This window comes from Passer domesticus, chromosome 9, assembly GCF_036417665.1.
Source record: "Passer domesticus isolate bPasDom1 chromosome 9, bPasDom1.hap1, whole genome shotgun sequence".
NCBI lineage: Eukaryota > Metazoa > Chordata > Aves > Passeriformes > Passeridae > Passer > Passer domesticus.
In genome coordinates, this window is record NC_087482.1 from 31355856 (window position 1) to 31378912 (window position 23057).

The following is a 23057-nucleotide window of genomic DNA, read 5'->3' on the forward strand; positions in this document are numbered from 1 at the left end:
CTTGCTGCAAAGAAGTTCTGGGCCAGGGAATTTATTAAGGTACAATAGAAACTCCTCACATTGTTCAAAGATTTTATCTGACTTTGAATAGGCAGGTTGTGCTGACAGAGATTTCTGTGCTTTCTGCAGCAGCCCGAAGTTGCTGGTGTGCCTGGCTGCTGCAGCTCCCAAATCCATGTAGTGCTGCTTGCCCTCTGCACTGTGCTTTCCATTCTGTAAGTAGGTGTCATTCCACTCTTCACTTGAATTGTGTCTTAATTTATTCTTTAGTCACTCTCCTCCTGTGCTTTCCAAGCCCAAAGTGAGTTCTGGTGGGTTTCTGATTTCCTGTGTTCCCTTCCCTTGCTCAGAAGCTAAAGGCAGATGCAATTATGAATATTTGGCATTTTGTAATTTCTGATTCCAATACAAAATCGTGTCAGTGTGTATGTAACAGATCTATGCATATCTCACAGGATGTGGCCCCACACTTCTGTTTGTTACCAGCAGTGTCGCCATCAGTAAATGTTTTATCTAACTGTGGGCATCTGTCTGCTGCTTTCTGCCCTCTGCTACCTTTAGCTACATTTGCTGTTACCTCCTGCCTTACAGGAATCTCTGAGTGCTTATTGAACAGGAGCCATGCAAAAGCAGTAGAGCCCCTAAGAGCAACTCATGGCTCCCAAATCAGTCACAGACAAGACTCCTGCCAGCCCCAGAGATTTGCCTCATCCCAATAAATCAAACAGGAAAGTTCTGGCTGGCACAAGGATTGCCTCGTGTCCAAACTCTGCCAGCCAGGCAGGTCAAGGTCTGCTGTCCACTGCCCTGCTTTACATGTTAATGGAGCAAGGCAGGACAGGACCAGCCCCCATGGACAGTGCCACAGCTCCTGTGTCAGGATCCAGAATGGATCATTTCTTTATTTCATTCTATTCCATCTAATAAATTCTCTTACAATAAAAATTTAGAACCATGTAAACTTAAACTTTCTGGTTTCAATGTTCTGGTCTTCCCTAATTCCTATCACTCTCTCGTCTTCCTCGTTTTCCAGTCACTTAATTACCTTCTATAGAAATTACTGTTTTCTTTCATAATTTCTGTCTGGATTTAGCAGGCAAAGGTCTGCAGCCACTGTGACACCCTCTACCCTCTCCTATTTATTTTCTTATACAAAACTGCTGCTTTCGGTAAAGGATTTTGCTCTTCAAAAACGCCTGTATCTCCTATAAATTTAGCAGTAAGTATATCTTTCCTCCATTTCTTCCCTCTTTGACTTTTCTGTTAGATTTTTGTTCACCTCTATTCTTGTTCTTTCAATTTGACTTCTCACATCTTCTATCATCTGTTTCTACCACTACACTCCTCTTCTCTCTGTGTTCTGCATTCTAGTTTTCCACACAATGACTTTCTTTGTCCTATGACTGTTGGGCAATTTTCTGCTTTGCCATGTGAGACCACAACTGCCTTTTTGTGGCTGATTTGATTAAAAGAAATCTTGAAGTAATAAGAAATATGGGAAGGAGACAACATGTTTTTGGTTGGGTGGGTTTTTTGCTTTAGAAGTAAGAGCTTGCAATTTCTTGCAGTAATAAATAAATGGGGCACTTGCCCTGAATGTGTTCATAAATTCTTTTATGGGAACAGAAGGAAGGGTCTTCCTCAAGAAAGATACAGTCCAAAAGAGCTATCATTACTCAAATGTGAGTGTTGCTTGTAACCTTGGTGTTTCATTAATTTATAAGGATTCAGATATTCAAAATATAGGTTTAAATTAAAATGCTAAAATACAAAATTCCTGGATTCCAGCAGTCACCTCCTGTGCTGGCAGCAGCCCTCAGCACTGCATGTGGTTCCAAGTACCAGGGGATTATCCCAAAGTCTGGGCTGGGCTGTCAGATGTCCTCTTGTGCTCAATTCCAAAATGCATCTGGCACCCTGGGCTTTGTGAAACTGGCATGAGAACATTGAGCTGTCAGAATAACAGAACCAGGCACTGAGTACTGATACTTTTATTTAATCACTCCTGACAATTATTGATTAAAAATTGGGTAGAGGGTTTCTGTTATGTTTTACAAAGTAGCATTTTAAGTCAGAATTTTAAACCTAATAAGGAGGATGCTCCAGAGGATGAGGGGTCTTGCACTTCAGATTGGATCAAATACACAGTAAAAATCTCTGAGAATCCATCATACATTGTCCTTGCTAAACATGTATGCTTATATGCTTTGAATAGATCTTATATATTGAAAATACAATGTTCTTTCAGACAAATATCTGCCTGTGCATTTGGAGGAAGTTGCTTAGAAGAGACTGGGAACAATATAATCTGTGTGAACACCATCTATCAGCCCAGCTCCATTGTCATGGACAAACCAGCAAGGAATATCAACCCCGTGTGCAGGATCTCTTCTGTAATCCTTCTGCCAGCCCCTGAAAGGGAAAACACAACCATGGGAGCACTGAGGTAAGAACTGCACCTGGACAGGGAATCTTGCCTAAGTCTTTGCTAAGGAATTCATTATTTTGTACCTTGTTACTGTCAGTTCATTGTTTTTAACAATCATTGTGGCATCTGGTTTCTTGGGATCAGACCCAGGATGAATTTCAAGTATGGTGAAGTCAATGGGCCGGAAAAACTGTCCTAAAAAGAGAAGCTAAAATTACCATTTCAGACATTAAAACAGAAGCAAGCCAAAGAGAAATCCCAAAATTTCTACATTCCTGTGCCTGTTTCTATGTCCCTTCAGAGTCTGGATTGGATAAGCAAACACCAAGTTTCAGGTAAGGCTGAACATATGCCTGAAGTATTATTGGTATTATTTTCTGTTTATAACCCAGAATTGTATCCACATCATCTGGATGTAAGTTCCAGCTTCTGGGACTGCACAGAACAATTACAGACTTTTCTGGATATCCTTCAAGATATCCTCACTTGGTGTGTCTCTTCTGTTGAATTTATTACATATTTTCCAAGTCTTCAGCTTTTTAATAATCAAGTAATCCATGTGTTGATCTCTTAAATTTCTGGGTGTGATTATTCTCAGCACAAATGCAATATTCTATCTATAAATTATGTAGCCTCATAAGGAAAGACCAGCAGGGAAACACTAAACAAAGTCATACCTAATAATCCATGGGTCTGTTCAGACAGTTTATCACTTTTCAGTGTATACAGCCCCAAGAAATCTTGGTGGAGAGGATGTTTCTTCCACACTTGGTGCAAAACAACAACAAATGAGGCACCACTGCCCATTGAGAGCACCAGATTTTTTTTCCTGTTAATTATCAAAGTTAAACTGAGGAAGAAAGAAAAACATGATTTAGAACATTGTGTTTACCAGAGTAAACAGCAACAGAAAGAAATGTGAGAAGAAAACACAAATGTAGCTTTATAAACTGCTCAGTGTTTTTTAAGAGAGAGGGTTTGCTTGGTCCATGGAGTCTCTCTGTGTGTTCACAGGCAGTCATAGACTCATCACTGGAAAAGGCTACCTGGCCTTTAAACTTTTCAGTAAGATGTTTTTAGCAAAACCTGTCCCTTAACAGTGTAATTAGTTACAGATAGATTGGTGATATGTAGATGCAGCACCTGATGCTCAGTGATACAAATTCTATTATTAAACCATCAGTTCTTTGCCTGAATGCTACATGACACTTTTTCTTTTAGTCTTTCAGAGAATTCAACTCCCAAACTGCCTATTTTAGTGCTAGGATAGAGAAGATTTACTTCTGCTTGTGTCAGTGATATTATCCATGTGTTTATCACAATAAAAAAAAATCATATGTATGAATGAGAGTTTGCTCTTTCTGCTGCACTGCCAGGCCTTGAGAAGGCAGGAATTTTATTCTACACAGTGAAATGTGAAGGAGGAGGAGGAGAAAATGTTGCCTGTTCCTTCTATAAACCTTTTGCACAGGTATAAATGATTCTGAAATAGATCCCATGAGAAATATACCTGCTGACAAGAAAAAACCACCAATTCTGTAACTGCCACAAGTTCAATTTTTAAAATGGATATTTGCTTTTGGAACATTATTATACTTTAAAAGATTACACTCTATGTCTGAACTTACTCCTTAAGTATTTGCAAGACACTGCTGTGCAAAGCACAATACCAAATCTAGTTTTACCTTAGTCAGAGCAATAGAAGATCAGAGAAAAGTCTTCATTTACTTATTTCAAGCAGAGGAATTTGTGAATAATTCAGCAGTTACACAACAAACTAGAGAGCAGAATCCAGCACAGCTTGAATCAATTGCTTTTGTAGATTCTCACACAAATCTTAGAAGTTTATTATTGATCAACATTTAAAAATATTTTAGGGGAGTAGAAAGTAATACAAGAGCCTGACACCCTTTCTGTGAGTCTTACCCTGCTTGTTGCAAGGTGACTGAGTCCAGCCAGGTGAAACCTGTTTTTTCATCACCATTCTGAATTGTGATCATCTCAGGAGTTACTGTCAGCTTTACATCCAGGTGCTTATTTGCAATACCAAGTTTTCCAAAATATGAGTTTTGGATCTTTGCATCACTATTTGCTCTCTTATCACCAATAAGTTCTCCATTGACTGTGATGCCTAATACAGAAATGAAACAAGTATTGATTTATAGACAGGACCTGATCAACTGATGTCAAGGAGAGTCTTGAAAATTTAACAACAACTTAAGAAATTAAATATGAGTTGAAAAATTGATCAGAATTACTAGTGAATGTTTGTACCAAAGCAAAATAAAGTTCTGAGGGTTGTTCTATGAATTTCCACAAAGCCAACAATCATTTTGTTGAGAAAAATTCAGTTTTTCCCAAAGCACAGAGAGTTTGTGATTGGTACAGAGTCTGAGCGACATCTGTCTCTCTTTACCAGATATTCCACAAACTGGTGACCTAAGGATTACTTTATTGCTTCTACTACAGCTCACTGAGACAAATTATTACTCTCAACACTCACAGTGGTTTTTAAAGTAAGTTTAAAAGTACATTTTGCTACAAGAAGTGAAAACAGTCATGGTAATGGCAAGCTATCATAGCTACAGGACCTCCTGCTAACTGTGCTGGGAAATAAAGCTTATGCATTTTAAAGAGAGAAATAGCCTTTAAACACATTTTGTTACAAGTATCCTGTATTAAAAGGAAAAAAAAGTTAAAAACTCACCTGTAACTGGGTCATTTATTAAATTTAAGATCATGCCAGGGTTTTCATTGATATTGAAACAAATGGCATCTTTTTTTTGTGGCACTGATATAATGAAGTGTGGATCTCCATCAACTGTAAAGGCAAATCACTGGTGTCTGTATAGTGATACACAGAGTCAAAGCTCCACATGAGCATTTAATATTGCTTAATATTTAAATTTAATAACTAAATATTAATTATTTAATAGAAAACAGGCAGTTATCAACACAAAAATTACTGATGGGAAGGAGGACTGAGAAAATGACCACATATAATTTCAATTACTTGATCTTTAGAAGACACTAAGAGATGTTCAAAAAGTAAATGAAAACATTCGTCCCTTAAAAATTAAAAACTGGCTGCTGCTATGGAAGGGAAATATAGAAAATATTAATAAGAATTGTGGAATTTAGCCTTAAACACCCTCTTCTGTTCTCCTAGACAGACACTGCTCCAACTACTCACCACTGGTATACCATGTGGGTGGTGATGCAGATGTGTGATAGAGTGGTGAAGCTGCAGAAGGAAAGAAAGTTGTTAGAAAATCTCTCACCAAAATGGAAAATTGCATGGCCTGTGTAAGATGTCAGAGAGTTAATGTGCTAGGTAAATCAGTAACTGCACCCTAGTTTTTGAAGCATGGATTGACAATTTGTGTGCTGCTTTTGAATAAAAAATAGCTTCAGGATAGACACAGATTTCACTTGCAGCATAAATTGCTCTGAGGGTTTCCATATAGCCCAAGCAACATATCTGTAGGATACAAATATTACAGACTTGAGGATTAAACTATCAGCAAGGAAATTCAACATCATCCATTGAAAACTTCTGACTTTTTGACATTTGGGGTGGGTTTTTTTTGTTTGCTTTACTTTTTTTTTTTTTTCCAGAATGAATTTAAGTCTTTTCAGTGAAGACTTGAAAAAACTAGACAGAGACTGGCACTAATACCCAGAGCAAAAGCATAACTCTAAGTCTCCCATTTCCAGGACTGCCCAGCCAGCAATTTGGTGGATCAGTTGCTGTCTCTTGAATTAAACAGATGCTTTTTGCACAAGTGACTGAACATGTTAATTTAGCCAGAGATGCTGACATCACAGTCCCTTGCTCTATATAATTCCAAAAGAAATGCAAAGTGAAGTCCGTCCTCTGTTCTTGGGAAACAGCTTTCAGGGAAAAATGGTGGTTTAGGAACAGGTATTTACTCCTTATAAACTATTTAGCTGAAACTCTGTCACCTCCTATTGTTCAACATTTAAGTGTCTTTTCAGCAGCGAGCAGAATTTGGTAGTATTTGTTAAACATTTGTACTGCCAGAAAAGGCATCTCTGCCTCTGGTAATTTCAGTTGACAGATCCTGCTCCATTTGGAAAAAAGTAAATTAAATTACTTACCCATCAAAGGACCTGTGAACATCCCTGCTTGAATGAAACAAAATATTATTTTAGAGGCTACAAAGAACAAAACCCAATCTCTTCCACTTCATTCATTCCTCCTTCCAAAACCAACATAAAAATCTTGTATAAATTTCTAAATATTACAAAGTAAAAAATTAGTCAAAACATTTATTTAACAGTGCTACAAAGCAACAGTCTTGAAGGGGCTGAAAGCACACCCTGCTTTCCAGCACAAATGGGACTTCTCCAAGAGCATGGGGTTTGCCCTCTCCAGGACTGGGGCAGCCTGCTGTTCTCTGACCCCTCTGTGCACCTTCTTCTAAACTGCATGTATGGGAAGGAAGAATTGCTGCCTGTTTCCACATTTTTCTACTCTTCTGCTCTTTCTACATCTGAAATTCTGTCAGGGTGTCTGAAGACAGGGCTCTGTGCTTTAGAAGTGGCAATCATGGCATGGGTGAAGATATCTTTGTAAGATTGCTACACACAGGTACCTGGAAGGCCCTGGTGGCAGCCCTGGAAAGCAGCTGACTTGTACTGGGCCTGAATTCCAGGGTGGTGGGATGCTGCAATCACCAGAGACAGGAACTGAACTGAAACCACTGTTTGCAAACTTACCCATCTGAAAAGTTGTATATCTATTCAATAACATGATCTTGATTAATTCCCCATGAACTTTATGAAAATATTGCATCCTAGATCAAATAAGTAATGTTGAAAATTCATCTCTATTAAAAATATTAAGTAAATGTAATAAAAATTTACATACCTTCAGCTGTTACCATGGGCAGGTAAGAAGTAAAAGGAAAAAAAAGAGAAATTTACAGTTTCAGTTATACAATTAAACAGGAAGGATTCTGACCCTAATAAAACATTGTGAAAAAATTAACTGTTTTAAAACTCAACCAGCTATCTTTAGTATTTTGTAATGCCATTTCTTCCCAGTGGTACAACTCAGTATTTGTTGATCAAACAGAAGGGTACTGAAAGTAAAAAGCTGTTATGTAGGGCAGCAGAACTGTAATTTATCATGTATGGGACAAGAACTCTATTTGGAACTGTTTTATTGTTGTGCTATACCTGTATTGCAAAATGTTCCTTACTGGTTTTACTGTTTTGTGGTTTTCCAGGAATTTGGGTGATTCTGTTAATACTGACTGGATGATTCAACACATTGATTTGTGAATTGAGACTTCAGGGTAAGTAAAATTGGGTTTTTTCTTTCACAAGGGCAGTGCTTTGAGTATTTTCTCCGATTATTGCTCTATATTATCTATATACAAAGAGAATTTCCTTTGAAAGAGGTTCAGTAAAGAGCTTTTATACTATGAATACCTGGAAAGGGAAAGCAAAGAACTGAAGATGACTGAGTGGATGCCACTTCTGTCAGATGTCTGGGGGTTTCCATCTTATGGAGACCAGCTGCAAACTTTAAAGTCATTATGCTGTGTAGTGACTTGAGTGTTAAATTAATCATGAAGGGGTTTTATGTCAGTATTCCATTATGAGAGTCATCAAAAATAATGCAAAAATTTATCAGCAGAATGCCTGAAGAATGATTCAGAGTTGAAGAGCACTTAGCAATTCACTGGTTTCAGGAATTATTGGAGCTGAAAAAACCTCACCAATCTCTTATAACCATATCTGTTATGGTAAAATGCCTTAAGTTCCTGTGCCAAAATCAGGAGATTAGAAAGTTTTTCATCTAGAAGGCAGCAGAGAGCCCACACAGAGCACCCAAGGAACTTTTGGGGGCTCTAAACAAAAGTTGGAGAAAAAAGAAAGGATGCTGATAGAAGAGACTGGAAAGCCTCTGTCAGACCTGTGGGATGAGGATGGCTCAAACAATACAAGGAGATGAAGTTAGGATGGCTGGGGGGCACACTGAGCACAGAGCACTGCCTTGCTTGGCCAAAGAGCAAGGTGGAACAGAGTATTTGTTACACAGGGGTTAAACAGAGAGGCTGAACTGTAGGAAAGAATAATATTTCACCAAGCAAGCAGTTCATAATTAGCTAAAGTACCACAGGAGTTGAAAACAAATTGTGTGCTTTCAATAGAATTACTTCTCTTTCTGCAGTATATATATATATGACTATTGTGTTTTACATAAGTAATCTCAATCTTTTTACAACCTGATATCCTGCCTCAGGAAGAACTCATGCAAATTTTCCCTTTTCATGTGGAAAAAGGTTACTACATCTATCCCTAGGCTGAAGTATGTAGAAAAATAAAGGAGAAAGTGATGGTGAGTCATCTAATATAGCTGGATTATTAGATTAGAAATGCTTCTTGGTTTTCAGGGTCTTTTTCTGTAATAGTTTTTCTATTTAGTTTAAAATACATTTATTTATTATAGTAGTTTGCCCATGTGATTTAGTAAGGAAGGATAGTTTGATGGAAATGAGCTTTACAATGAGAAGTAATTTTGCATAAATCACACACATGCCAGGCTTGGAAAGTAGATTTTGCAGATACATATTTAAAACTGTGCCCACATGAAAGCCTTTCTTTATGGCAACATCAAAGGAACTCTTAGCTTCTCAAATACAGTACAATTGTGAAGATGTCTATACCTTCAGTGGGTTTATCAGCAATCCCCTCTTCATTTTCATTTTCTTCTGGTTTTGTTACCACCATGGATGTCAGTGGTGTTACAAATTTGTACATTAGTGAGAGAGCCAGGGCTTGAGCTGTAAGGTTTTCCTTTTCTTCTCCCGTGGCTGTAATGCTGAATACAGAAAGAGACTCCCAGCATCAGTGATTGCTGAATCACTCACCACACTTCAGATTACATATTTTAAAGTAAAGTCATTTCTCTGCAGGTAATTTATCAATAAGATATAACTGTTACAGTCTAAGAGCACATCTGATTCTACTGGCTGTCCAAGAGAAAGGCAAAACTGTGCTTTATACATGCAATAATTTAAAATTGTTTCATTTGCAACCTGAAACATGAATGTTTCAGACTGAGGCTAGGGAGGAGAATAGGCTGATGGATTTCTCTCATTGATTTTTATGCTTTCTCATTGGCATCTCAGTGGGATGTGAATGTCAGCTTCACATCCTAGAAACTGCAGCAGTCAGAGGGTGCAAGGGGTTCAGAGCTAAGGTATAATTCCAGGTATAATTACCGTTTTTCCAGGAGTTGTTCAATGGTAAGATAAGCCCAGAGCCTTTCAATGTACTCTCCAAATATGTATTGTTGTTCTTGGAAAGCCTGAGCTGTCTGCTCAGCACCTTGCTGTGTAGTGTACGACAGGGCATCGTGAGCCTGTTGGGAGTAAGAATGCTCTCTGTATCACAGGTAGCCAGGGACTGACAGAAATCCCCAAAAACTAAGACCTTCACACCTCAAAATCTTCTGAAATTGAAAACCAGTCTGGTTCTACACCAGCAAATTGCCAGTGTTGTATGAGGAATTTTGTCCCATTGTTTCTGAGAATTTTATAGATATACACTACAGAACATAACCCAGTATTCCACATTCACATGGTGTTTTTGTTCATCACAATGGAGGCAAAGGAAGCGTTCAGAGATTTTGTGTAGCTTACACAAGTCAAAGAAATTCATACTTACACCTTCACCTCTTACATCCACAGACAAATGGTTTTGGTTGCTGTCTACAAAGCGCCCAGCCACCACAATCTCAGACCCATCATAGTAATGCTTGAAGCTGTTAGTAGTTAGGTCTGATATTTCATTTTCTGGGTAGTTTAACTCCACATCTATGAGCATGGGATTTGACACCTCATCATAAAACCCCTGTAGGATTGAAAGAAAAAAAGGAAACATTTAGCTATCATTGTTGCTTTAATTCATGGGTAGATCTGTAACCAGAAACATACTGCTATTTCAGCAATGAAAGCTAAAAGTGTATTTTATAAGAAATATTTAGATATTTAGTTAAATCTCAGAGTGTAAGGCCTAAAAATCTACAAATAATGGAAATGAGAAAGGACATACAAACTCTTCAGTCTTGCTAAGAGAAAGGAAGAACATTTGAGAACAGTGTGCTGTGGGTGATGAGTTGCATCAATATAAATCAAGAGGGATACCAAGCCTCCTGTTATTTGATAGAGATAATTTTCTACACCTCTTCTCTGCAGAGACTGACATGGCAACATAATCAAAGGAGACTGGGTATTTTATTTTATCAGAGCTTGCAATGAAATCTAATATCTAATTCTTTGGTGAATTCTTTGAATGGCTGCTACTGGAATGTGGGAAGTAAAAAAAGACAACCCTGTATGGCCTATACCAGTTTTCATGTCTTATAAAACTATAAAATGCCTGAGGAGTGTGGTAAGATACACCTTGTTTGCAGCAAGTTTCTTAAGAAAGGACATCTAGAGCTTTATGATTTGTTACTCTTTTTGTCCCTTGACATGACATTAACCACATGATCTGTGAGGTACAGGAGATACAATGACTGCAGAAATTCCACCAGTGTCCTTCACAACTGTGACTTGTGTCACCCTATGCCAAATTTTAAACCTCCTGCCATAGCCCACAGCATGTCCTTTTTACTGTCCCTGCACTTCCTGCTAATATAGGGGAAGGGGAAAATTAAATGCAACTAAAGGTTCCTTCCTACTCAAACTATTCTATGATTTTAATACTCTGATCACAGCACACTCTGGAGCATCTCAGTATCAGATTACACACTGGGATTTTGATTATTTGAAAATAAGAACATGAATACTTGTCTGACCTAATGTATCTCTGACCTCATGTACATGGTAATTATTTCACCTGAAGCTGCAAGGCTGCATCAGAGTCAGGGTAAATCCGACGGGCCAATCCTTTATTCTCCAGTGCCATCCTCTCCAAGAAGCCATAGTCAACACCACTGCCAAAGCCAAGATTGTATAAGGTGTATCTGCCATCAATGGCCTTCTTCACTGTTTTCTCAATCTCCTGAGTATTTGATATACCTGCATCAAATCAGGAAATGTTTGAGTTGCTTCCAAAATAGATAAAATGATCACAAAATCAAATGTGACTTGGCATGTTCAGATTTCTTAGGAGACATTACCAAAAGGTTGATTTAGTACTATGATGCTGGTATAGTAGCAAATCATGAAAATATCCAGAAGTCAAAAATGAAGGCCATTTTTAACTAGCATTTTTTGTTAGTTAATGAACTATCTTTATTATTTCATCCTACACAAACTTACCTACATTTGGCTGACCATCTGTTAACATGATAATAATAGAAGCACTTCTCTTGGGCACGAGGTTTTCTTCATGAGCAGCATTCAGAATATCAATTCCTCTCATCAAACCACCATGTAAATTTGTCACTATGAGGTAAACGAAGAAATTTGGGTTCAGCAAAGGCTGTCAAAATAAAGGTCCATTTTTCACTGGGGTCTGAAGAGATTTCATTACAGTAAGAAAATGAAAGATTTAGATTTACAAGCAGGGGGATGTCTAGATAGAAAAGTACCTGGACTTTGGAAACATAAAGAGAAATAGACATCATTTTCTGAGTAAAACTGAACTTCAGGAGTGCCTCATCAGCAATGTGAAACCCCAACAAACTGTTGCATTTTGTTCACAGAATCAATCAATAATTTACACAATGACCTACTGGCAAGGCCTGTCAAGTACTTACGGCCTTGAGCAGAAATTTGCCGAACAAACTTCCTCGCTTCATCCAAATTCTCAGGAGTGGCCTTGATTAATGTTTCTTTCCAGGTAGATATTTCACTATCAAATAATATAATATTGAAGAAGTCATCTTCTTTAATGTCATCTAGGATTTTTAGCAGTGCTTCTTTTGTCTGTAAGGCAAAGAGATTTAAATACATTATTCAAAATTTAACAGAATATGTGCTTACAGATTTCACATCATTAATCTCTCATCATTGGGCTATTTTTTACTCCTACACAGTATATATTGCAAAAATTCTGAGCTTGGTCTGTTCTTGCCAGTCCCTGTGTCAATTTCAGAGTAACTCTAGGGAAGTCAGCTGCAATAACATCTGGTAAATCTTTGTAGCTGAGATGAAAATCAGGTTTCCCGTCATGGTTGGTTGCTTACACTGAGATAAGCTGGCATGGCAAATGGGTAGCTAGGTTAGTGGAGAAGCTCATAAACAAGCATGCTGGATATTTTCATGCAGCACCAAAGCCTGAAAATTCTGAACATTAGCTCAGTCATAACTCTGAAAAGAGCTGCTGCTTCCCAGACACAGACTGAACAGAGAAAATGCACATAATCTGTATGAATGGCTTATTTTGGAACTGTCAAGCACACATGACAGCACTCTCTGGAAATGCTGATATTTAGAGTTTGAACTAATGACATTTATAAGTAAATATAGGCTAAATGTATAAATTTTTGTTCGACAGCAACACTGCAAACTAATACATCTGGCACTAGGGAGGTCACACCACTTTGTAACAGTGTGAGCAGCACATGTGCACTCAAGGCATCATGTCCCTTCCAGCACCATCTCCCTCCCAGCACTTTGTTCCAGCTCTTTCACTCGAACTCTACAGTAATGTAGTAACTCACTTGTTCTATTTCTCTTCCAGACATTGAGCCACTGGTATCCAATACAAAAATAATATTCTTGGACAACTTCGGAAGATTTGTTGGTGCAAAGAAGTGTACAAAATAGCCATTGACAATCTGAAAAAGAGAATATTAAAAAAAACCCCACAACACCACCAAAACGTTTGGTACATTATAAAGGTAAAACAGATAGAGGAGATATTACTCTGATTTAATGTCTATTATCTGAGTGGTCTAAAAGGTTTTAATGGCCCTGATCAGTCTCACCTCTGTCCATGGGCCCAGGGGTGTCATTTAAGTGCAAGACTGGGTCTTTAGTCTTTAGACACTGAGCTACAGTGTCAGAACAGCTGCAGTGTCCTGTCTCCAGCTGTGCCACAGCTGTACCTGTTCCCATCCATGGACTCCACCGTTTTGGATCCCACCCTGAAGACTGACTGCTGCTCCCACTCAGCTGCCTGTCCCTCAGGAAACAGCTAGCCCTCACTTATCCCTGACCTTTACTGTGAAAGTTAAACTGTTCAACAGTTCAGAGTTTCAAGTTGTTAGACTTGCCTGCAAATTATCTGGAGTTGTTCTCTTCACATCATATCTTACAGTAAAATCCCCATCCAAGACAGACTCTGAGCAACTTGCACATTTTCTCTGCTGGTCAAGGGTTGGCTTGAAAGAGACATGGCCCTGAAAAGAAAAGCCTTCCTTAGATCTGACCCTTAATAGCTGAAAATCTTCTACTGAACACGTCTGCATTTTTTAAAGCTGATATATTTATTTTAACAGACATGAGAATAGCCTGTTTTATTGGGTTAGCTACTAGATTGTATGAATCCATAGGTACTTAGAAATTTATTGGTGGTAACTGACACGTGAAGGCTGCTATCCAGGGCTTTCTCCATATGCTTACTTCCCCATCTGCCTTGGGTCAGCTCTTTACTCTGAAAAACACCTTTGCTAAAGCTGTTGCATGTTTTAGGAATTCTACTACCCCCATACAAGGGAAAACTACTTGTTAGTAATTTAGTTTTTCTGTAAGAGATAATCTTACTGGTATCCAGGCTTCTTGCTGCCATTGTTAGCACTGAAATTATTATTTCAGAATTATAACCATAATATGTAAATCATGGAATGCAGTAATCAATGTACCTTTTTTCCTGAAAAAGATTTTTTAATGGTATTTTGGAGCTCATTGGTGATGAATGTTCCTTCTGCTTCCAGCTCAGTGATACCCTGGGGCTCAAAGATATCTACTTCAATCTGAAATATTAATTGAAAATGTACTGTCATTGATTAAACCACAATACATCAACTCAGCCATTTACAGGAGGATCAGTGACTACAGGTGTGAAAGAGGGATTTTCATAAAAATAAAGAAATTTACTTTTGTAATTCGTAACAGCAGTCCAAATCTGCACTTGTGTGGTGGACACATCTTCAGCCAAAGAAGATGTTTCAAACACAGAAGTTAAAAACAAAGCTAGAAATAAGTAAACTTTAATAGAAATGTGACTTGTTGGAGTCAAGTCAATATCCTACCAAGGCAGATAGACACAAAAAGCTGCAGTATTCCAGAATGCAACATATGCACCACTGTGATTTAAAGATGGTGTTGTTTCACAGTGGTGTGAGAAAGCTGGAGTTTATGTTATAAAGGTATATACAATTACTCCAAGGCATTGTATTAGCTTTTTCAGGTTTTCATACAAGATTTCTTTTGGAATGCTCAGTAGATGAGCAACTTTTTCAGGTTTACAAGTAAAAGCCTGCATTAAAGCATACTGATGAGTACTGCCCATGGGACTCATGAGAAATGTTATCATGGCCTTTAGCTCACCTGTAAATGGGACCAATGGGAATGACTATGGTACTCCACTTTCAATAGATATGCAGAATTCCATCATCTCTTAAATTACAGACAAATTTGATCAGTTTGCCATTTACCTCAAAATCTTTGACAAGCTGCTTTGGTTTTACTTTGATGAACATTTCATATTTTCCAAACTGTCGCTTCAGCAGTTCCTCGTACGTGAGCTCAAAAGTGACTTTACTGGCTGCTTTAATGTTGACTGAGACAGTGAATTTTTCTGTTTTTCTTCCTGAAGCTCTGTATTTAAGAGGGTAGGAAAAAGATCTTTATCCTCTTTCACAGTATTTATTGTTGGTGGCATATGATTTTCAAAAAGAAGTAAAACAAAGATGGGGATTTTGATATACTGCTAAAAAATCATCAATCAATACTCAAAATTGTACTCAACCTGTAGAATTTATTCAAGTTTCCCACTGAGCTTAATCCCAGGAAGAGGTCCCACAAAGCCAGTGAAAGTTGCAGGAATGCCTTTCTATATTTGCAGACCATGCCTGTGCAGTCAGGGGCTGTATTTCCTTTCTGCAATTTGTGCTACAATAATTATAACTTAATGGTTGTTCTTTTGTCCCTTAATGTCAGCAAAGTGCCAGAACACAGCATTTCCAGTCTCACAGTCTGCTATGGAGTGATGGTGTGGAAGCCACAAGACATGATCCTTACTTGACAAGACCAGCAGTCTGTCCTCTTGAAACAGCCTTCTCATATTGCTTTTTTGCAGCTTCTTTTTCCTTTATAGTTCCAGGATAGGTGACACCGTCAATTGTCCTGCAGATGAAAAAGTCCTAGTCCAATGGAAGGTTACGACAGGAATTCTTCCTTTATTGATTTGTTTGCTAATAACCACTTTCAGAAACCTGCTATTGCCAGGATTTTGGCCCTTTCACTGACGCCAGGCTCCTCAGAGAATTCAGCTGGAATGAAGAGCTCTGTGCTCAGTATCATAAAAGAATCTAAACCAATTTTTACTTAGATGAAAACTGGGCTACAGCAACATAACTTGCACCTGCCATAATCCTACACTTCAGCAGCTTCACCATCTCATCTCATCTCATCTAATGGCAAACCAACTCTCTGGATGTGACTCACCTGTCCAGATGTCATCATCTACAGAGGAGCATTTCATCCTTGAACTCCTTAGAAGACTAAGCAGCCATTTCTCATCACCTCATTCTACCAAAGACGTTCTAGAATGCATTATGAGTGTTTGCATCCTAAAGCTACTGCTCCTCTTCACTGGAGATAAAGCAGGCACAGTGTGATTAGCAGAGATGGATGTGCTTAACTGAATCAAACCTCATCATGGTGCAGAACTGCACATGATTGCAACTAAAGGTACAAATGTAAAAGAATAATTCTACTTTCTGCCTTTCCTTCAAATATGATTTTTAAATGAAGAGATAAATTAAGCTGTAATGCCATCAGGGAAATTAAGTAATGGAACTTTCCTGGTTTGATAATACCAGAGTAAGTAAGAGGCATTTCTGAAAAGGTGGATGAATCTGCAGGAAAGGTCCCCCATTCCCTAAGGTTCCCTTCTATTCATAATGATGAATAGAAATAATTGAAAATTAGTCATCTTTTCTACAGATGTACCAATGTTTGCCTTTCTCCACATATCTTGCATGTTAAGTTAATAGTACCAGAAAATTACCCAGGAAGTATTTAGAAATCTATTCAAATGGCAAAGTAAAAATGAATATTTGGGTTCTGTTTCTCCCAGTTGAATTAGCACAGATTTTTGGTCTTCTTTAACAATATTGTAAAGATTACACACATGCTGAAGTTGGTAATGAAGGCTGTCTTAGGAAGCTCAACATCAAAGAAGACTTCTTTGGACACATTTCCACGATTGACAGCTCGACTGGTGATGACATTGTGTGCAAAGCGGGAAGTCACTTTACTATCAATTTTCATGCTATAGATTTCCATCCCATTGACAACCTGTAGATTGAGAAATGAAGAAAGACAAAAAGAGCACTAGCTGTTACACTCATGTGTGTGTTAATCAGTTGTGATCATATTTTTAAAAAGAAACTACAGCAGTACATTGATCATTCCAAAGCAAAAAGAAAGAAATACCTAATATAAGAGCTGGAGCTAATACAAGAACCAACACAAGAACTGCTGTGTTTCCTTGGATATCTATTTCACTGACAAGATGGTGCTATTCCACAAGTCATAACTATAGACTTCAACAAAATACTACCACCAAAAATACTGCCATTATAGGAATCGGTTTTGTCTCTACTGAGTGACTTTTTGTGGTTATTCAAATAGCACAGCTCTTTGCTGCCTCACTGTTTTAGTGACTGTAGTTATCAGAGGAGTGGATGACTCCTAAAGCAGGGATGTAAGTAATCCTCTTGTTTTAAACTAGCCCAAATGCCTCCAAATTCCTTTTTATGTTATTCTCAGCTTCCTCCCAGCTGGAGCTCAGTCTTTTTTAAACAAGGACATGGGCAAGGCAGTACTTATTTTCTTTGAATGTTCAGGTATAAGGTTTCTGGACACTAAGTGAAAGCATGGGAACAAGAGATGCTCCCATTAGGAACTCCACAGCAAGGTCTGCTTCTTGCAGCAAAACCAGCACTGGAAAGAACCTTGGAGTTTTTATGATGAGTCTGATCTCTGCTGATTAATTAAGAAGGTCCCCAAACAATCAAAGCATTTAAGCATTGCTGAAGGGGAATCCAGGTGCCAAGTGGAATCAGCCCCAGAGATGAGGCCTCTTGCCTTCCTTAGCAATAATTGCAACATAAAAGTAAAAACAAAACTAGCATAGAATGAAAGTCTGTTAGAGATATGGAGGTGACTTCAAAAGAACTTAGCTATTTATTCAAATACAATTAGATTAAAAATCATTTGTTCATTCCTTTTTCCTCCAGGAGCTTCCATCAGAGCTTGGAAAAAAACTGTCTAGTTAGTCCTACTGCCTAAAACAGGCAGCTCTGGGCTCTTTTCTTTGTCACACACACAGAAATATCCATTTGCTCAGACTAGACTCACAGAAACATTTTGTGAACACAGTAAGAATATTCTTGTCACTATAAAATCTCAGTAGCCCAGACAAAACCAAGCCTTACTCACCAAGTCATTATCAGCATTTCGCTTCTGTAAAGAGAAAAAAAGGGAAAAAATCATGACTTAGGTAGGAAAGCTGCATTTAGAAATAAATCTCAGCATCCGTGTAGTTGTCACAAGTTAAAAGAAGTCCAGGAGAAGGAAGGCTTGAGAAAGGTCTTCATTAATAAACTGAAGTAAATTTGAGGGAAGAGCAAGTAAGGGATGTGAGGCAGGTTGCAGTTATTTTGCTTATTGCATTCCCAGCTTTGGTGAATCTTTTGGTTTTCATTTTATGTTAGTGTACCTTAAATACTGTATTTTGAAAGGTAAGTTAAACTTTGAATGTTGCTCACTTTATATTTTGCTCATGTGACACAAAATGTATCTTATTCCAGCTGAAAATAAATATTGACCCTTGAAATATGAGGGAGAATGAGAGGAAAAGAGGCCCAAATGCTCAGGGCCATTTATAATTAAATGCCATTGAGACTAAAGAACACACAAAAAAATCTGTTTAATAGGTCTTCCTTGAGTAAGGGTTGGCTGTATGGTGACCTCAAGCAAAACCAAAATATATTGTCCTCATAGCAACATCTTTTTCTTGAGAATTCCTAGGTCTGGGTCCTGCAGTACATATTTTCTTTTCAAACTTATTTTCCTTTGGAAGAACTAAAAGGGTTGTATCAAAGCATAAAAACCCAGTTTGCACAGTTTTTTTCCTGTCACACAAATCCAAACTATCATGCAGATGCAGCCTTACATTTTTTTCAGACTCTGAAATTTTTCCCATTTCAGCCCACCAGCCTCTCATCCTAACATGACCAGGTAGGAAGGTAATTCAGCAGGATTAGATACCAGAGGCTGTCACTACAAAAAGCTGCATGGAGGGGGGAAAAATAAGCAGTTAAAACGTGGGGGGTTTTTTCCCCAATATTTGCTCCCAGAGTATGTGCAAATATCAGATACTGTACAACAGTATCTTGTACTCTGTTCTGAAAGAGGACAGGCATTAAACAAACTTCCTGAGTGCTGTTAAAAGAGCAGCTTGTGTAACTCAATTCCCATCAGCTCAGCTGCAAACACCTTATCTCATCTGGCTCCAAGAGCCTCGGGGGTCACATTTTGTGGAATTGTGTTTCCCTGCTCCACCAAAGGCAGGGGTAAGGACACAGCAAATCACACACACATCTCAAGTACACGTAAGGCTTTCAGTACCATTCCCAGTTGGAAACTGAAACACAGAGGGTTATTTTTTGTTTATTTTAGGGTTCTTTTCAAGACACTATATTAAATCTATGGTAATGCAAGGTTGGAGGGAGACTTCTGCTGTAAGAGTCTGGCAAAAAATATCAGTGTGCATTCCTTTAGGTTCATCCTTCAAATGGTTACTGCCATCCAGATTATTTCTCTGTGTCCATCTCTCCTTTTCACAACCATACATGGATTCCTTTAATGCCAGTATAGAGTGTGCACCAACTCAAATCTGACCTTTCCAATACTGGAAATATTTTTTCTGTATCCATACTGTCATTACAGCTTTCCCCTTACAATACACAAACTGAGGTATGCACCCTGGGAAATGAAAAGCTGGAACTCTGTGAAATGTCAGCTTGTTTGGTAGAAAGTTTTCCTTACAGTGGAATTACCACACAGTTTATACACAATACAAAAAAAAAAAAAAAAACATAAACCTATAAAAATGTGTATAGCTACAAATTCTGCAATTCTGACTACTGCTTCCAAATTGGAAGATACTGTACCTGCATTTGACTTTTACAGAATTGCTGTTTTGCACATTCTTTATCAGAATCATGGCTTCAAAAGTAATTTTGAAGGAGTTCTACTATGATTCTGTAAATATTTTGAGGAGTACTCTGCAATTTCCATTAAAACTACAGAAAAATCTCTCTGTGAAAGGCACTACTCACTTTGCACTTGGGCTGATCTCCAATGGAGATACTCAATCCAGCTGGACATCACCCAGCTACCTGCTCTAGCTGACCCTGGTTTGTACAGGGGAGGGGATTACGTGACTCTAAGTCTGTGATTTTGTTCTGGGTTTTTTCATTTTTAATGATTCACTTGGGTGTAACTTGAGCCACCACGAACATCAAGGTCATTCTGAGCTCTGTGGGCAAAAAGCAATAGTGTGCCAATCAAAATGATGATGCAATTCTAGACTAAAATGAGAATTAACATCCTCTACCCTGGGTAATTGTTACTTGATAAAGTGTTTCTGTATTATTTTCACATATTTGCCAGGTGCACCAATTATTGGAATTTTATTATTTTTCAGTTGTGCAACAGCGACAAACTGCTTTTGTTGAATACTGTTTTGCTGTGGCAACAGAAAATAATAGATGTGCAAAGAATCTATGGAAACTGGAAAGTAAAAGAGAAATTTGAACTCCCAAGAAAACAGAGAGGGAAAAGAGGAGTCCATTACAGTGCTTGCTGAAAGAAGCCCTGATTGTACAGCTTGGGAAACTAAACCACAGCACGACTAAAAGACTCAGCAAACACTGTAAAGTTATCTTGAAGTGACCTCTGGGAATCCACAATGCTGAACAAGGTATTTGCACATGTCCCTAAATGCTACATAGGAAAACAAGGCATGAAAATTATCTCTGCATCTACAGCAGCACTGAAGATTTTATCACCCCAAGTGATGCCAGTTGGGTGCCACAGAGAAGAGCCCATAATGCAACTCATAGTGTGACAGCACACACAGGAAACTCTGATGTGGATTTTTGTTCCATTTTCAGCAGAATTGGGTCTGCCAACTGTGTCTACCTGGATGTGGTTCTAAAAGCAGCTTTGACAGCTTAAAGGTCACCAGACAGCCAGGATTCCAGCCATGCTTCAGCACTGGATACTGCTTGCTCAAAGGGGCCAAGACACAGATGGGCACTGAGACCTTCACCCTACAAAGCAGTCTCCTCCATTTCAATCAAATCACATTTGCATAAAGTACACAACAAAACTGGGAGAATCAACTGGCTTTTCCACAGTGCTCTGCATGTATAGATGGAGCTTTGCCCAGAGTTTTGGCAATTTTCCATTTAGAAAGGCTTTAGCATTGTGAGACATATACAGAACCCCAGACACTACAGTAATCAGGAAGAAAAAGCTACATTATATCTGGGCTACATGATGGTTAAATAATAAGAATCCCTGGCATTTCCAATTTGCAGCATTAGATCTCACACTGGATTTTAAAAGTTAGACATGTTACTATCCTGATTTTCAAAGAAAAGTCTTGGCAAAGATCATAACCTCATCAACAGCAATCAACTGTAAATTGTTTTGTCCTGTTCTACCCAGTAACTCAGAATGCTCCCTGAAGAGATTTGCCCTCTGTAGCTTTTCAGAGCACACAGCCACTGAGAGAGAGGGAAATAATTTAGGGAGGCAAGGAGTAGTGGCCAGCAAGATAACCAAAGAAAATTAGGCAAAACATCAGGGAGCACTGCCTTACTCAGAGATCCAGTCATAACCAGAATGGCCCCTTTGAGAGATGTATCTCATGTTGTGCTAACATGCAAATCTTTTGAGAAAAATCCTACCATGTCATTTGGACTGTGGGCATTTATCTTGATGCCATGTTACAGCTCTGTTTTCTGCTCTTAGAGCCATCTTTTCACTTGTATTCCTTAACAGGTGCCAAAGTCAGTTCTCTGGCAGCACTGACTGCTTTACACATTTAAATATTTTAGTAAAACATGTCACCATTATGTGGTGATGGCAGGGAAAATAGAGGAAAGAGATGTTTTAAAAAGAGATAGAGAAGAACTTCAGAGCTGATTGAAAACTGAGGCTGATTAGACATAAACCAGTCTGAGCTCCAGCTTTTATTCTGTGTCCAGGGGTACCAAAGAACACAGCTCATTGTATGAACTCTCTGATAAATACTGATAAACTGCAAGAAATTAATTTCTGAGGAGTGGGAGACCCACAACCCACACATGGTTGATTACTTACCTTGATGTTTCTGACATGTGTTAGCAAAAAGTCTGAGGATGCAAAGGCGGGAATCAATACTAAAATAAAAAGCAATAGATTATTTTCCATTTTGGAAAAAAAGTGAGGTTCCAATTGGAATGATATGCATAAATATATAAAGCTTTGTTTACCCAGTGTTAATAAATAACCCAATGACAGAAGCGGGATTAAGCATTAGACATTTGGGAAAAATCAGGTGCTGAATTAGTATAATCTACAGAATACTGTTAGAAAATCTCTTAAAGAATTTACACAATATTTCAACAGTGTCTCTTCTATGGAATAGCTTCAAACAGAAATTCACAGCCATTTCTGTACTGGCAACTGAGATTAATCTCCACCCTAGACCCACTTTTTTCCCAAATGAAAACTGTCATCTTTCTGATACTTCCTTAAAGGCTTTCCCTGGCTCAAATTTACTGCAGCCATAACCGAGCTTGCAGTCTGCGAAAGCCATTTAAGCTCCATTTCAAAGGCACCCCTGCAATGCTCGGTATCACTGGGGTACCCGATTTAGGTACCGTTATTTGACATGTATCCCGTCTAGCCCAGGAACTCCCCGTTACACGGGCTCCTATGCATCTTCGTGGCTGGAAGCAGGTCTTGATCTTGCACACCCTGCCTGCAGCTGCAGGGCATTTTCCTGTGTTTGTTACCTAAAAAGTGTCAATTCTCTCTTAAACTTTTTAGCTGGTTTATTTCACCCTTAATGAAAGACGGACTTCGAGGACTGGGCGTTACATGCTCAGTGGTAACAAAACATTTTATTTTCTGGTTTTCCTGCAGCCAGTGTTACAACTGCAGGTGCCCAGCCACGGGAGAGCTCCAGGAGCTGTTTTTTACGCAGCCTGGCGATTTTTTAACCAATTCTGCAGCCCATCCAAAGGGACGGGATGGCTCTGTGGAGCTCTGCCCCCTGCCAGGGCTCACGGCAGGTGGGGCGCTGTGGCACAGCCGCGTCCCTGTGGCGGTCCCTGCCCCGGGCTCAGCACAGGGATGTCCCGGAGCAGCGGCCACCCCTCACGCGGGCCGGGGCGGGGACACCGCTG

The 23057-nt window shown here is 38.8% G+C and overlaps 2 protein-coding genes across 2 annotated transcripts in view; one reads left to right on the forward strand and one right to left on the reverse strand.

Moving 5' to 3' along the window:
* ITIH4 (inter-alpha-trypsin inhibitor heavy chain 4) overlaps window positions 1–15032 on the forward strand; it is a 36134-nt gene extending 21102 nt beyond the window's left edge. Inside the window, exons 23-28 of the mRNA XM_064432437.1 lie at window positions 130–215; window positions 1176–1219; window positions 2249–2446; window positions 2573–2763; window positions 7684–7752; window positions 13100–15032. The gene's annotated coding sequence lies outside the window, so the exon portion shown is untranslated. The remainder of the gene's footprint in view (window positions 1–129; window positions 216–1175; window positions 1220–2248; window positions 2447–2572; window positions 2764–7683; window positions 7753–13099) is intronic.
* LOC135307872 (inter-alpha-trypsin inhibitor heavy chain H3-like) lies at window positions 2274–22082 on the reverse strand. Its single transcript, XM_064432446.1, has 22 exons — window positions 21988–22082; window positions 18031–18054; window positions 16718–16884; window positions 15604–15708; window positions 15018–15180; window positions 14223–14333; window positions 13635–13760; window positions 13080–13196; window positions 12174–12342; window positions 11734–11859; window positions 11309–11490; window positions 10133–10318; window positions 9688–9827; window positions 9130–9284; window positions 7323–7328; window positions 6551–6577; window positions 5622–5672; window positions 5136–5249; window positions 4355–4559; window positions 3106–3278; window positions 2512–2623; window positions 2274–2412 (listed from the first exon to the last, which is right to left on the reverse strand). The coding sequence occupies exons 1-22, from the start codon at window positions 22075–22077 to the stop codon at window positions 2283–2285; spliced, it is 2679 nt and encodes an 892-aa protein (XP_064288516.1). The 5' UTR covers window positions 22078–22082; the 3' UTR covers window positions 2274–2282.
* Between the last annotated feature and the right edge of the window lie 975 nt (window positions 22083–23057).

What these genes read in the sequence shown, in the direction of transcription:
- LOC135307872 (XM_064432446.1), bottom strand. Translation starts at nt 22,077, where the DNA reads ATGGAAAATAATCTATTGCTTTTTATTTTAGTATTGATTCCCGCCTTT. An exon ending in GTTCACAGGTCCTTTGATGG is followed by an intron (nt 5,673 to 6,550) that starts GTAAGTAATTTA and finishes TTCCTTCTGCAG; the next exon opens with CTTCACCACTCTATCACACA. An exon ending in GTCACCTTGCAACAAGCAGG is followed by an intron (nt 3,279 to 4,354) that starts GTAAGACTCACA and finishes TTTCTTCCTCAG; the next exon opens with TTTAACTTTGATAATTAACA.